This window comes from Rhinatrema bivittatum, chromosome 17, assembly GCF_901001135.1.
Source record: "Rhinatrema bivittatum chromosome 17, aRhiBiv1.1, whole genome shotgun sequence".
In the NCBI taxonomy this organism is placed as follows: domain Eukaryota; kingdom Metazoa; phylum Chordata; class Amphibia; order Gymnophiona; family Rhinatrematidae; genus Rhinatrema; species Rhinatrema bivittatum.
Genome location: NC_042631.1, coordinates 30,473,669 through 30,487,135, shown reverse-complemented (window position 1 = coordinate 30,487,135; position 13,467 = coordinate 30,473,669). Strand labels below are relative to the sequence as shown.

Genomic DNA, 13,467 nt, shown 5'->3' with positions numbered 1-13,467 from the left:
AGTCACGCGCGTATCTCCCAGTTTTGGCGTGCGCAAGCCTTTGAGATCCGACCAGTTAGTGTTGCAAAAGATGCTGGATATCAGGGTACTCACAGAGTAACAGCTTGGTCCAGGTTAGCTTGGTCCTGGTGATTTAGCTTTCTTCCAGTATTTTGAAGGTCAACATTCTGGGGATAAAAATGAAGGTTTCTGATATTTTACAATATCATACTTTAATAATTAGAGATATCAGCCAAGAGCTGGATGGGCAGGATATTCAGCAGTGCAGGAGCTGTTGTCAAAGATTATCTGGCTAACTTTAGCCCGATAACACAGAGCATTGGTGTTTATGTGGCTAACTTCGCCCTATCTCCCTTTTAGCCACATAAAAAATTATCCAGCTCTCTCAGGGCCAGCCAGTGTGGCGGGATTTTCAAATCCCACCATTTACTTAGCCAGAAAAGTGGTGCCGAATAGAGTATGGAGCTGATAATGTCTATGACAAGAGGACATGAAAACTCAATGACCTGTTGGGGATTAAGGGGGCCATTTTCCAGTAACTGGGGATCAAAAGTGTTACCATATCTGTGTTCTTTTCAAATTTTCTCGGTAAACCTCATTCAATAAAGTCACCGAATGTGAAAATTTCCTTATTGAGCAAGACCCTAAGGGCTTGACTTATTATTAAGACTTTTCTTGCATTCTGTGTCTATAGGAAAAGAAAGCTTATTGAATTAGGCCCTACATCAATTCCTGTTGTACAGTTTAGATTAAACTTTTCTTGTAGCCGTGGGCTAGAATTCTCAGTACATACACACCACACACAAAGCCAAAGAACTGAAGTTTTGTATGCAATGAGATTATAGAAGTATGAAGCTCTGTTATGCACGTATCAATCTGATCTAACCACCCACGGTGAAAAAGAAAACATAATAAAAGTGTAACACTCAGAATGATTTTATGACTGTAAACTAGACACACTACTCGTGCTTTGTTTAAACAAATTACTTGCTTTATTTTTTTTTTTTTACTTCAAATGCAAAATAATGGTTGAGCAAGGACATTGCAAGATGATACATAATATGCAAATTCAAACTCTGCTCAGCAACATTGACAGTAATGACAATTCTAAACTTAAACCGCCTCCCTGCCCTCTGCTCCTTGTAGCCCTGAGTGTGGCTATTGCTGTACTAAAACAAGATACTGTATTTTCCGGCGTATAAGACGACTGGGCGTATAAGATGACCCCCAACTTTTCCAGTTAAAATATAGAGTTTGGGATATACTCACCGTATAAGACTACCCCTCTTCCAATGCATTCCAACATTTACAGCAGGAGGGAGTGACTCGAGGAGTGAGGGCGCGCTGCCCGATTGGCCGGTGCTGGGCAAAAGGGACTTGCTTAGGCAAGCCCCTTTTGCCCAGCACCAGCCAATCAGGGAGCGAGGGAGCGGAGAATGAACTTTTTTGGGTTTTTTTGTAAAAAATGAAATTGCATCTTACTGATTGTTTTCAATTTCATATCTTCAACTACCTATTTTGAAGTGCTAATTTAATAAAATTAAACTCAGAATTCAGCTATATTTGTCTTGCATGTATTGTGCTATTATATAGTGCCACACACCGAAAAGAGAACATAAGAGCATAAGAAATTGCCGTGCTGGGTCAGACCAAGGGTCCATCAAGCCCAGCATCCTGTTTCCAACAGAGGCCAAACCAGGCCACAAGAACCTGGCAATTACCCAAACACTAAGAAGATCCCATGCTACTGTTGCAATTAATAGCAGTGGCTATTCCCTAAGTAAACTTGATTAATAGCAGTTAATGGACTTCTCCTCCAAGAACTTATCCAAACCTTTTTTGAACCCAGCTACACTAATTGCACTAACCACATCCTCTGGCAACAAATTCCAGAGCTTTATTGTGCATTGAGTGAAAAAGAATTTTCTCAGATTAGTCTTAAATGTGTTACTTGCTAACTTCATGGAATGCCCCCTAGTCCTTCTATTATTCGAAAGTGTAAATAACCAATTCACATCTACTCGTTCAAGACCTCTCATGATCTATAAGATCTCTATCATATCCCCCCTCAGCCCGTCTCTTCTCCAAGCTGAACAGCCCTAACCACTTCAGCGTTTCCTCATATGGGAGCTGTTCCATCCCCTTATCATTTTGGTTGCCCTTCTTTGTACCTTCTCCATCGCAACTATATCTTTTTTGAGATGCGGCGACCAGAATTGTACACAGTATTCAAGGTGCGGTCTCACCATGGAGCGATAAAGAGGCATTATGACATTTTCCGTTTTATTAACCATTCCCTTCCTAATAATTCCTAACATTCTGTATTCTTTTTTGACTGCTGTAGCACACTGAGCCAACGATTTTAAAGTATTATCCACTATGATGCCTAGATCTTTTTCCTGGGTGGTAGCTCCTAATATGGAACCTAACATCGTGTAACTACAGCAAGGGTTATTTTTTCCTATATGCAACACCTTGCACTTGTCCACATTAAATTTCATCTGCCATTTGGATGTCCAATCTTCCAGTCTTGCAAGGTCCTCCTGTAATGTATCACAATCTGCTTGTGATTTAACTACTCTGAATAATGTTGTATCATCTGCAAATTTGATAACCTCACTCGTCATATTCCTTTCCAGATCATTTATATATATATTGAAAAGTACAGATCCCTGAGGCACTCCACTGTTCACCCTTTTCCACTAAGAAAATTGACCATTTAATCCTACTCTCTGCTTCCTGTCTTGTAACCAATTTGCAATCCATGAAAGGACATCGCCTCCTATCCCATGACTTTTTAGTTTTTGTAGAAGCCTCTCATGAGGGACTTTGTCAAATGCCTTCTGAAAATCCAAATATACTACATCTACCGGTTCACCTTTATCCACATGTTTATTAACCCCTTCAAAAAAATGAAGCAGATTTGTTAGGCAAGACGTCCCTTGGGTAAATCCATGTTGACTGTGTTCCATTAAACCATGTCTTTCTATATGCTCTACGATTTTGATCTTGAGAATAGTTTCCACTATTTTTCCCGGCACTGAAGTCAGGCTCACTGGTCTATAGTTACCCGGATCATCCCTGGTGCCTTTTTTTAAATATTGGGGTTACATTGGCCACCCTCCAGTCTTCAGGTGCAATGGATGATTTTAATGATAGGTTACAAATTTTAACTAATAGATCAGAAATTTAATTTTTTAGTTCCTTCAGTACCCTAGGATGCATACTATCTGGTCCAGGTGATTTGCCACTCTTTAGTTTGTCAATCTGGCCTATTACATCTTCCAGGGTCACAATGATTTTGTTCAATTCGTCTGACTCATCACCCCTGAAAACCATCTCAGGAATTGGTATCTCCCCAACATCCTCATTAGTAAACACGGAAGCAAAGAATTAATTTAGTCTTTCTGCAATGGTCTTATCTTCCCTAAGAATCCCTTTAACCCCTCAGTCATCTAATGGTCCAATTAGAATTCATTGATTTTTCTTATGCAAATTGGTAGACATGAATTGCTAACATCTTTCAGTTGCCTCCATGGCTCTCGTAGCATGAAGATTGTGTTGTACAAGCTGATGGACTCCATAAGAGGCCGGGATCAAGTGGGCAGGGACCTGGCCCCTAACACCGCAGAGCAGAAAATCTTTTAATTAAAATATCTTTATGCTTTTGTGAGTTTACAGCATTTTATAATAGAACAATATGCCTACTGCAAGCTGCATATCCTTTCTTGGTTGTGCAGAGCAGATGGAAGAAGGTAACGAGTCATGGAGGTGAAAGACAGGTTTGTTTCATGCCTTCCTCATTTGTGTACAAAATATGGATGCAAATTGGCAAGCTTAACCCTGCCATGTTCAGCATGGTCAAGGGGATGTGTGCTGTAAACAAGTCCTATGGAAATTTGCATCCATATTTTCATTTTACTCAAGCTTCTCCGGGCAATGATTTGTATACCCATCAGTCTGCCTGCTGTACAAGAGGGACAACATTGTCCAGAAGCTTAAGCAGGAAAAGATGCAAACGCCATGGCAAAAGAGAGAGAGCGATGAGCTACAGAAAGCATGGGAAGGCTGGATATTGGGGCTTAGAAGGCAAAAGAACCATGGAAGGCAGGCCCAGGGAATGCAACAGAAAGCCGTTAAAATTCTACTTAAGCGTAATTTGCAAAAGCATTGTTTAAAAAAAACAAAAACAAAACAATATTGGAGCAAAACATACTTCTGCTGTAAACTTTAAACAAAAAAAGGACTTGAAGAAAACATAGTGGAGTTCATGTTCATGTGAAGAAATAAATGTTAAGAAAAAACAAAATTGTGTTAGTTGATATCTTTTCATTGGATTAACAATACATTTCCAGGGCAATTTTCAAAAGCTATTTACCCGGGTAAATTGGCAGTTTGAAAACTGCTCGTCCTCAATGTTCTATGTGCATTGTTCTAAATCGTGCTCAGTTTTATTCATGCAGAGCAGTTCCTGGGATGCGGTTAGGTTGCGAGAGGCAACAACACGGAAAGTTTGCATTTGCAAGACTACTGCCATTGTTTTCCTTGGAAACCAGGCTGGCCCAAGCACTAGGCAAACTAGGTAGCCACCCACAGCAGCAATTTTGTGGGTAGCACTGTAAAAGACCAGCAGTGGTAAACATGCTGCCCTGGGATCCCAAGAAAAGGAAGGCAGTAGGGGAGGCAAACGAAATGACTGCCCTGCCCCCTTCCGGAGGCATCTTACCCCATTCATGAGCGTTGCTAAAGTCCAAATGGGACAGAAGTGATTCCCAGTTGCTCCTGTCCTGCTACATCCCTATTTCAAAATGGTGCTGGCCAGCCTCAAGGTTCATGATATTTTGAATTAGAGATCCAGTGGGAGAGTAACAAAGGGGATCACACCTGCTCCATTTGGACTTTGGTGACCTCCACAGATGGGGTATGTATGCTTGAGGAGGGGGGAGGCACAGGCACATCAATTGATGTAGAGGCTTGGATTATTTTTAATTTGGTAGCAGTGGAGTTTTTCAGCTGGGAAGACTGGGCTGAGACTGACGGGGATGAGTAAGGGGGGCTTCTAGGGCTGGAAAGAGGAGAGGTTGCTAGGGCTGGGGAAGATAAAGGGATGAGGCTGAGAGGGTGGGAAAGAGAGTTTTGCTGGGACAGGGGCTAGGGAGTGGAAACAGAGTTGGGGCTGCACTGCTGGGGCTCAGGATTGGACAAAGAGAGGAAAGATGTTGCAGTGGTAAAGGGGGAAGAGAGGAATCTGGATTTTGAAGAGGAGGAAGAGAAAGATAGGATGCTGTTACTTTGGAGAGGGGAAGAAGGGGAAAGAGATATAGGGATACTGAGCAGAAGGTAGGAGAAGAGAAAGCAAGGGATGCTGTGATGAAACTGCCATTGCCAAGGAGAAAGTGGTGTGCTAGGGCCTCTGATTCTTCTGTAAAATTTGTCTGAACTAAGTTTTATGTGCTTTGTCCGTTTGCTGTTTTTTATGTGTTTTTGATTTTACAATGTATTATTGTATTTTGAAATGTCCGAGTACTAGTGGAAACCCCCCCCCAAAAATGACTGGAGGAGAAGGGACATTAATGTGGAACTTGGTAGAAATGATAGGCTTGTTTGGCATTGGTTCATTTGTGAAGTTGATGGAGAACCTACATTTAGTGTTTGTTGTCAGTTAAGAGTGGATGTGGTGATGAGACTCGTTATTTCTGGATGATTGTGTTGGAAGAGTTATCTCACTGTGTCAACATGATTACTGGTCCTGGTGACAGATACATTAGAAGGGGAGAAGTGGGATGTGTCAGATGATGATTGATAGTCAGATGCCATGTCTGGTGAGATAGTATGCTAGTGAGGTTGGTGGACATACATTGCATGTCAAGCAGGGATCTGCCTGTTGTCTTTGCAGTTGTGTATGATAGTGAAGTGGGCCAAGGTCATAATGTTTTTAATGTTGCTGTTTTTAGCATACAGTTGCTAGAAAAGGTGCTCCACAGTATGTAGTATGTTTTTCGGTGAACTCGGAACTTGTTTCACAACAGACACATTAGATGATTATGGTCAGCATGGACACTTATCCTCCAGCTTGGGAGGAGTCGGGGGGAGAGGGGAGAGGGGAGTGGGAGCATGGCTGGAGGTTCGCCTAGGGCATCTAACACCCTTGCATGGGCCTGCTCAGAAAAAGGACCCATAGAGAGGCAAATCTCTGCAGGTACTATTTCCAGAGGCGATTTTCAAAGGAAAGTATGCAAAGGCCATCTGTAAAAATACTCGTAAATTTGTACTTATGCAGGCAATTTTAAATAGCTTTCAGGATTATACTCCCTTCCTCAGGTCAAAACAAAATGACCTGTTTTATCAGAGGAAAGGAGTGTTTGCTCCAGAAAGCTAGTCAAAGAGAGGGTAATTTTCAAAAGCATTTCCATGTGACATCTATCATTTGTGGATTGCCTCATGAATGAGTGGTCTAATGTCTAGAGAGGTGAATCCAGGTAACTGTACTGATGGTGAAAATTTAAAAAACGGGGCATCATCTTCCTATGCCAATCAATTTTTCCTCAAGTTAAGCCTTCAGGTGCTGATGGCAAGATATAAGGAATGGGAAGCCCCTGATTCAAGTTAGAAAACCTGGAGCAAAACTAGGAAACCGGGAGCATAAAAGAGATCAGCAGGAACGCCGAAGGCATAAACCAAAGATGAAGTCTTCTGGATTCGGGCAACAAGGAAGGAGCCAGAGTATGAAGACCAGGAAATAGGACCAAGCTCTGGCAACTGAGTGAGGAAAAAGCTTTTGTATAAATATATATCTAGGCAGGAAACAAGATGGGAGGAAGTGAGGAAGACAGAGCTGAGAGCATTGGATAGATAGTCCAAGCAGTGCCTGCAGGCCAGAAGTGAAGGTGGCAATGGATCTTCACATGCCACATATTGGGTGGACAATTATTAGAAAGCAGAAATGGGCTTTCTAATAATTGTCCACCCAATATGTGGGTAAAGTTATGCCCATACTGTTTGTTGTGTGTAAGTTTAGCTGGATTGAGCAGAGAGGCATGCCTGGGGATGGAGTTGGAAAGGGATTTGTATTCGCATGCAAACTTTTGGATTTTAAAAACTATGCATGAAAAGTTTCCCCCAACAAGTGCCTGCAGGTGTGATTGTGAGCGGGTAGATTTGATGGGATAATTTTCAAAGCACACGTAAATGCGTAAGTCCACTTTGAACACTGATGTAACTTATGCACTCATTTGCTGGCTAATTTATGTGCAATGTCCCAGAATGATCCCAAAGTGTATTAAGTTTATCCAAATAAAAAGTGTCCCTTTATAGAATATGGTTTGATAATTGACCTTTATTTACACACATTCACGTGCCCGATTATGACAACCATGCTACTTTATCCACGTTTCTTCCAGAGGGCTGCTACCTAAGCAAAGCTGGAGCCATTACTGTTCCTGGACCATACAGGAACCAGCTCTCACTTCCACATAAATCCTGATCCAATCTGTTTCCCCGCAGGCCCCCTAAACACATAGAACAAGAACTTCTGTTTGTAAAATCTGTATCAATTTAAAAAATAAATTGCTTTCCGTTCACTTTTATAGCAACAAATGGAATCTGGAAGAGAGACAGACAACTATAACGAATAATTTACTAATGGATGGATGAACACTTAGTGTGAAATAGCTATGTTAAAGCAATACTGGAGGCATAATATAAAAATGTTATTCCAAGAGCAGAAAGCCCTTTACTACACTAAAGCATAAAAACATGCCATGACCACTTTTTTTTTTGGGGTCAATTGAAGATCACTTAATTGGTGGTCAAAAGTTAAAATCCTACAAACACATTTCATGGCTCTACCTCCACATTAATAATCTATTTGTTGATAAGGAAAGCCAGGTCCCTGTTTTCAACTGGATCCTAAAGGCGCACAGGGAGATCAAGTGCCTTGCACAAGGTCACACAAAGAGGCTGAGGTACTAACCCCTGGGAAAAGGTCATTAATGCATGTTATTTTTCTCATGTTAATGGTCCATTTGCATGATATGCAAATCAGCTTTGCATTGACTTTCTTGCATTAGGGTTCAAAATTGAGGATTTTAACTCCCAGAAGTGTATTTAAATTTCTCAGTTAAAGGTGATATCACAAGTTTAAACATGAGAAAAGTAATTTTATGAATATAGTTAATTATCTCATTTGCATGATTCTTTAGCTCATTATCTATTTTGCATTTACCAACACAAAATAGTGTGTCTTAAATGCACAGGTAATGCACATAATCACATTAATACGGCATTTTTTTGCTCGTTATCACATTTGCAAACACAGTTTAGTACATTTCAGTGTTGCCAGATGGGTGGTTATCATACCCAGTTGGGCTACTTTTTGTGAACAGCTGCTGGAAATTTCTAGCTTTTTATGGTTGCGAGATTCTGGACTAATTTTTTTGGTGTGTGCGGTTTTCTGGTCGTCTTGCCGGAAGGGGTGCAGAGTGGGCGGGGGGCATATGGCCTTAAAGCCACAGTAAGATCTGGCATGGTTTCTTCAAAGGCTGTGATCACATTTTATTGGCCAAGAAAAGAATTACCCAAAGATGTCCTTTCTGCCCAGAGCTATGTGGTGTTGAAAGTTTATGTGCGCCAAACAATAATGTGTATTCCACAATATTTTATTCTTTAGATAAATTATGACCATAGATAAATAGACTTTAGATAAATTCTTTAGATAAATTATGACCAATTATGAATTATAATTATGACCATCAGTTTGTAATGCAAATTCATACACTTTTATGCAAGTTGGCTTTATATATAATCATTGGTCATATATTATCTTATGAATATTAAACTTTTGTATGTATTTTTTTGCTAATATGCATATAAAAATGTAATTTATCTCCAAGTGAATGTCCAAATATTCCTTATCCTCAATCTATAAAATATCAAATGTGATTTTCTGTAAATTTCAAAATTTCAAACTGAAAGTCTCACAGAGCCCAATCTGACAAAATCAATACATGGGTCCTTGTTTTAAATAGTCATTCTTCTTCATGGGAACGTTAATGAATACTCTCTCTTATATATATTAGTGGACCGTGTTTTTGGTTAAAGTTTATATGTAACATCCTTGGATAATTCTTATGTACTGGAACCTACAGAAAATCCAGATTTCCCCAGGAGCAATATTGTTATTAAAATTCTATACTAATTAATATTAAGCCAAGTGAGGGGGAAGGCATAGCCTGCTGATCAGAACAATGGGCTAGATAAACCAGAGCTACTTTCTCTGATTTACCGTACATATCTTGAGCAAGTTATTTTATTCCCCATTGCCTCAGGTACCCACTTAGATTGTAATTTCTTTTAGAAGGGACTTATCAACATGCTTGTGAAGCAGTGTGTCTAGAAAAAAATTGTGCTGTAACAGTTTCGAGCCAACAACATCTGTTAGTTTGTTTTATATCTGATATATACAGATGTTATGGCAATACACTGAACATGACAACCTTGATTTTTAGGCTTTTCTAGAATTATTTTTCAACTTTTTAAATATGCATTGTTATTTTTGTTAGTTTGCATGCAATGCAGGAATTTCTATACAATCTTGCATAATAAAAACTATTTTTGCAACTTTTGAGTTTTGGGCTACATTTGTGATTGGTTGGGCTCTGACGGTTTTTGGCATCTGGCAACACTGGCACATTGGCCTCATAGTCAGTAGTAGATGGGAACCTTGAACACATGACCCAGGATATCTCCTCCAATTCTCATAGACCATTCCTTCTCTCTCCATTTTGACTTTGCTTCCCTCTGGCATGGGAACAACTTAAAAAAAAAACTGGTCTTGGTGGTTCTGCTTGTTTTTACTGTATTAGGGTTTTGCCTACTGCCTGTGGACATTTTTAATTTGCTATAGGCAGAAAGCACAGTCACTTCAAAAGTGATTGTCCATAAAGTTTAGAAATAGAGGGCTCGCTTCTGGATCTGTCCTGCCAGCCTGCACTCACCCAGAGCCCTGAGGGCCAACTTTGAACAGCTTAAGAGGAATGCGGACAGTGCCAGGCAAACACACACCTCGGTATCAGATGAGGGAAGAGCGCATGGCCACTTTCTTTGTAGGACCCAAAAAGCACGAAGGAAGGCGATCTATGAAAGCCGTCAGGATGAACAAAGAAGATAGATGCCTGATGTCTTATGAATTCCTTTATTGAAGCGGAGACACAAAATTTGCCCGACTCAGGCCGAGTTTCGCTGTTTGACTTTTCAAGCGGAGAATTCACCGTGAACGCGCTCATGAGACCAGATAATGCTGTTGGTCGCATAGTTCTCTATGTGACCTTTCATATACAGTTATCCCAATTGTGAATTAGAGAGAATATAAGCCCCTGAGGCAGCCGTTTTCAAACGGCGAAACTCGGCCTGAGTCGGGCAAATTTTGTGGTCTCCGCTTCATAAAGGAATTCATAAGACATCAGGCATCTATCTTCACTTTCTTTGTAGAAAATCCTTCCCCTTGGTCACACCATTCAGAAATTAGTGGTGGCCTATCGGCTCATTTATGTGACGCGATCAAATATGTGAAAAAGCCAAAGTAGAGAAGGTTTATGTTTTGCATATATCAAGAAATAGGTTTTAAAATTCCAAGTCTCAAGCAAACAAGCTTCCTGCGTTCAGTCTCTTTCAAGACAGCAGCTTTGTTGAAGCTGTGACTACTCCATAACACTGCTTGAGCCGGTGGAGCACACTCAGAAAAGAATGGAAATGCCAAAGGCATTGTCGCTTTTTTTCATTTATCCATTCGCTCATCACCCATCTTTCTTTAAAAGTTCATGGTGAAGTCCAACAACAGCTAATCAATACCATTAAACAATATCCAGTATAAAAAAAACACTCTGCATAAACAAGTAGAAATAACATTAAGAAGAGAGGATATTCAAAACCACAAATTAAAAAGCCTATTGAAAAAAAAAAAAGGCAAATTTTCACCGCTTTTCTAATATCTTTGATCTTCACATATATTGTAATTTGTTAATTTGTTGCTAACAACAATAAAATGAGAATATTATTCTTCCATAGCACCATTATCTAATATTCTGTGCTTACTTGAGATTACAGAACAGCAATAAATGCAAAAAAAAACAAAAAACAAAAACTCAATAGGATAAATTGATAAAACTACAACAATACTTCTTGTTAGAACATTCATGTCCACTTTGAGATGGAAAGGCTACATGATGGTCTATACAGGACTGCACAAAACAGAGATTACAATGTATGGGTTCTCAAACCTACAGAAAATTAACCTGTACTGTCAAGGTGAAGAAAAGGTAGTGAGCAGCTCGTCTTTTGTACGAGGTGCCAGTCGCTATCTTCTCTGTCTCCTCTCTCCTCGTTGTGTTGCTCACTGTCTCCTCTGAGAAGTAATCCATTAAACATAGAAACATAGAAATGATGGCAGAAGAAGACCAAACGGCCCATCCAGAATGCCCAGCAAGCTTTGCACTTTTTTTTCTCATACTTCTGTTAGTCTTGGCTCTTAGTAACCTCTTGGTTCTATTTCCCTTCCACCCCCACCATTAATGTAGAGAACAGTGTTGGAACTGCATCTAAATGAATATCTAGCTTAGTTAGGGGTAGTAACCGCCGCAATAAGCAAGCTACACCCATGCTTTTGTTTACTCAAACTATGTAATTCAGTCCTTGTTGGTTGTTGTCTGGCTATAGATCCACTTTTCTTCATTCCCCCTGCCGTTGAAGCAGAAAGCTATGCTGGATATGCGTGAAGTATCGGTCTCTCCCCTGCCGTTGAAGCAGAGAGCTATGCTGGATATGTATTAAAGATTACTCATTACTTGTCTATAAAACAATCTGTGACTTACTATCGTTTAGTTATGAAGAAGGAGAGAAAGACATCATCACATTGCATTTCCAGAGGCACAAATGGACCCTTCCTTCAAAAGATGTTGACCATAGGAACAGAATGAGAAGACCACTCTGTAGCAGACAAAGTCCACCGCTATGATTAGGAGAGCAAAGGTGAGGCTGATTTCCAGTTAAAAGAACTATTGGAAAATAGCTAAAAGAAATCCCTATTACCTCTGTTCTTAAAATAATCTGAATTATTGTTTGGGCTGTGCTTGCAAATAACAGTACCCTCTACTACCGCCTAAATTCCAAATAACTTGTTACTTGTAGTTAGTTGGTTTATCTGCTCTGGTGTTTGGTCTTTTGTCATTTTTCTGGCTGTGACTGGTCAAACATTTTCATTTCTAAATCCTTTCTTAATTTCTAGCAGGAACGGCAAGATTTAAGAATCAAGCAAAACTATAGGTGAAATAAAAAAGTGCAAATGGCTTGCAAGTCAGTTTCCTTGTACAGTTTTAAAACAACATATCTGTTGCCCAATGTTTAATTCCTGCTATAATAATTTTGGAATTTTTCAAATGAGTTCAAGGCAGCTTTACAGCATTATTATTAGTCAGATACCAATAACACTCTGCTTCAACAGCAGGGGGAATGAAGAAAAGTAGATCTATATACAGACAACAACTAACAAGATCTGAATTATTTAGTCTGGGTAAACAAATAAGCATGGGTATAGCTTGCTTATTGCGGCGGTTACTACCCCTAACTAATTAAGCTAGATATTTCACTTAGAGGCAGTTCCAACACTGCTCTCTACATTAATGGTGGGGGTGGAAGGGAAATAGAATCAAAAGGTTACTAAGAGCCAAGAGTAACAGATAAGAATGAAAAAAAAAAGTGCAAAACTTGCTGGGCAGACTGGATGGGCCGTTTGGTCTTCTTCTGCCATCATTTCTATGTTTCTATAATAGTCCCTTCTCCAAAGAGCTTACAACCAATTGAACACCTATGGCAATGGGAGATAGAATCACAAATTCACAATTCATATCACTGGGGGAAGGGGGATTTGAAGGTTGGTTTCCCTGGTTCCCAGTCTATTGCTCTAACCTCCAAGCCACTCCTAGTTTCTGGAAGTAAAGTTCCACAGAAAAATAATTGTTTAAGTGAAAATGTATGCAAAACAAATGCAGCGCTGCAGGACTTTAGCCTCAAAGAGAAATGAAGGATCAGGTGAAAGTCCCTTCTGGACTATCACGAAGTTATTTTTACCAACATTTGAAATGTATTAAATACTGATGCATTCCTGACAAACAAAAAATTAAAACCGGAAAGGGAATGGCTTTGCATGAAGTCATGCAGCTGTAAAGAAAACCTGGCTCTGACAAATATCAGTCTTTAAACCTGGAAAAAAAATATCCTAGTAGGAATATCGGCATAAAAATGAGTAAATACTGATTGCGTCGTTCCATATGATAGCAAAGGTTTGTATATAACTTCTGAGCTTACCTCGTAGTTTTCCTTGATGACAGACATTATTGCAGTTTTGCCATTCAAAAGTCACAATGCACTGTCCCAGGAAGGATCCTTTTAATTTTTTTGTCAGTGTGATTTCCT

General features: G+C 39.8%; 1 protein-coding gene across 1 annotated transcript in view; it reads right to left on the bottom strand.

Moving 5' to 3' along the window:
- TRPM5 (transient receptor potential cation channel subfamily M member 5) overlaps positions 1-13,467 on the bottom strand; it is a 90,408-nt gene extending 76,941 nt beyond the window's left edge. Inside the window, 2 exon segments of the mRNA XM_029582954.1 lie at positions 94-167; positions 13,360-13,467. Of these exon segments, the coding sequence (XP_029438814.1) occupies positions 94-167; positions 13,360-13,386 (101 nt within the window). The 5' untranslated portion in view covers positions 13,387-13,467.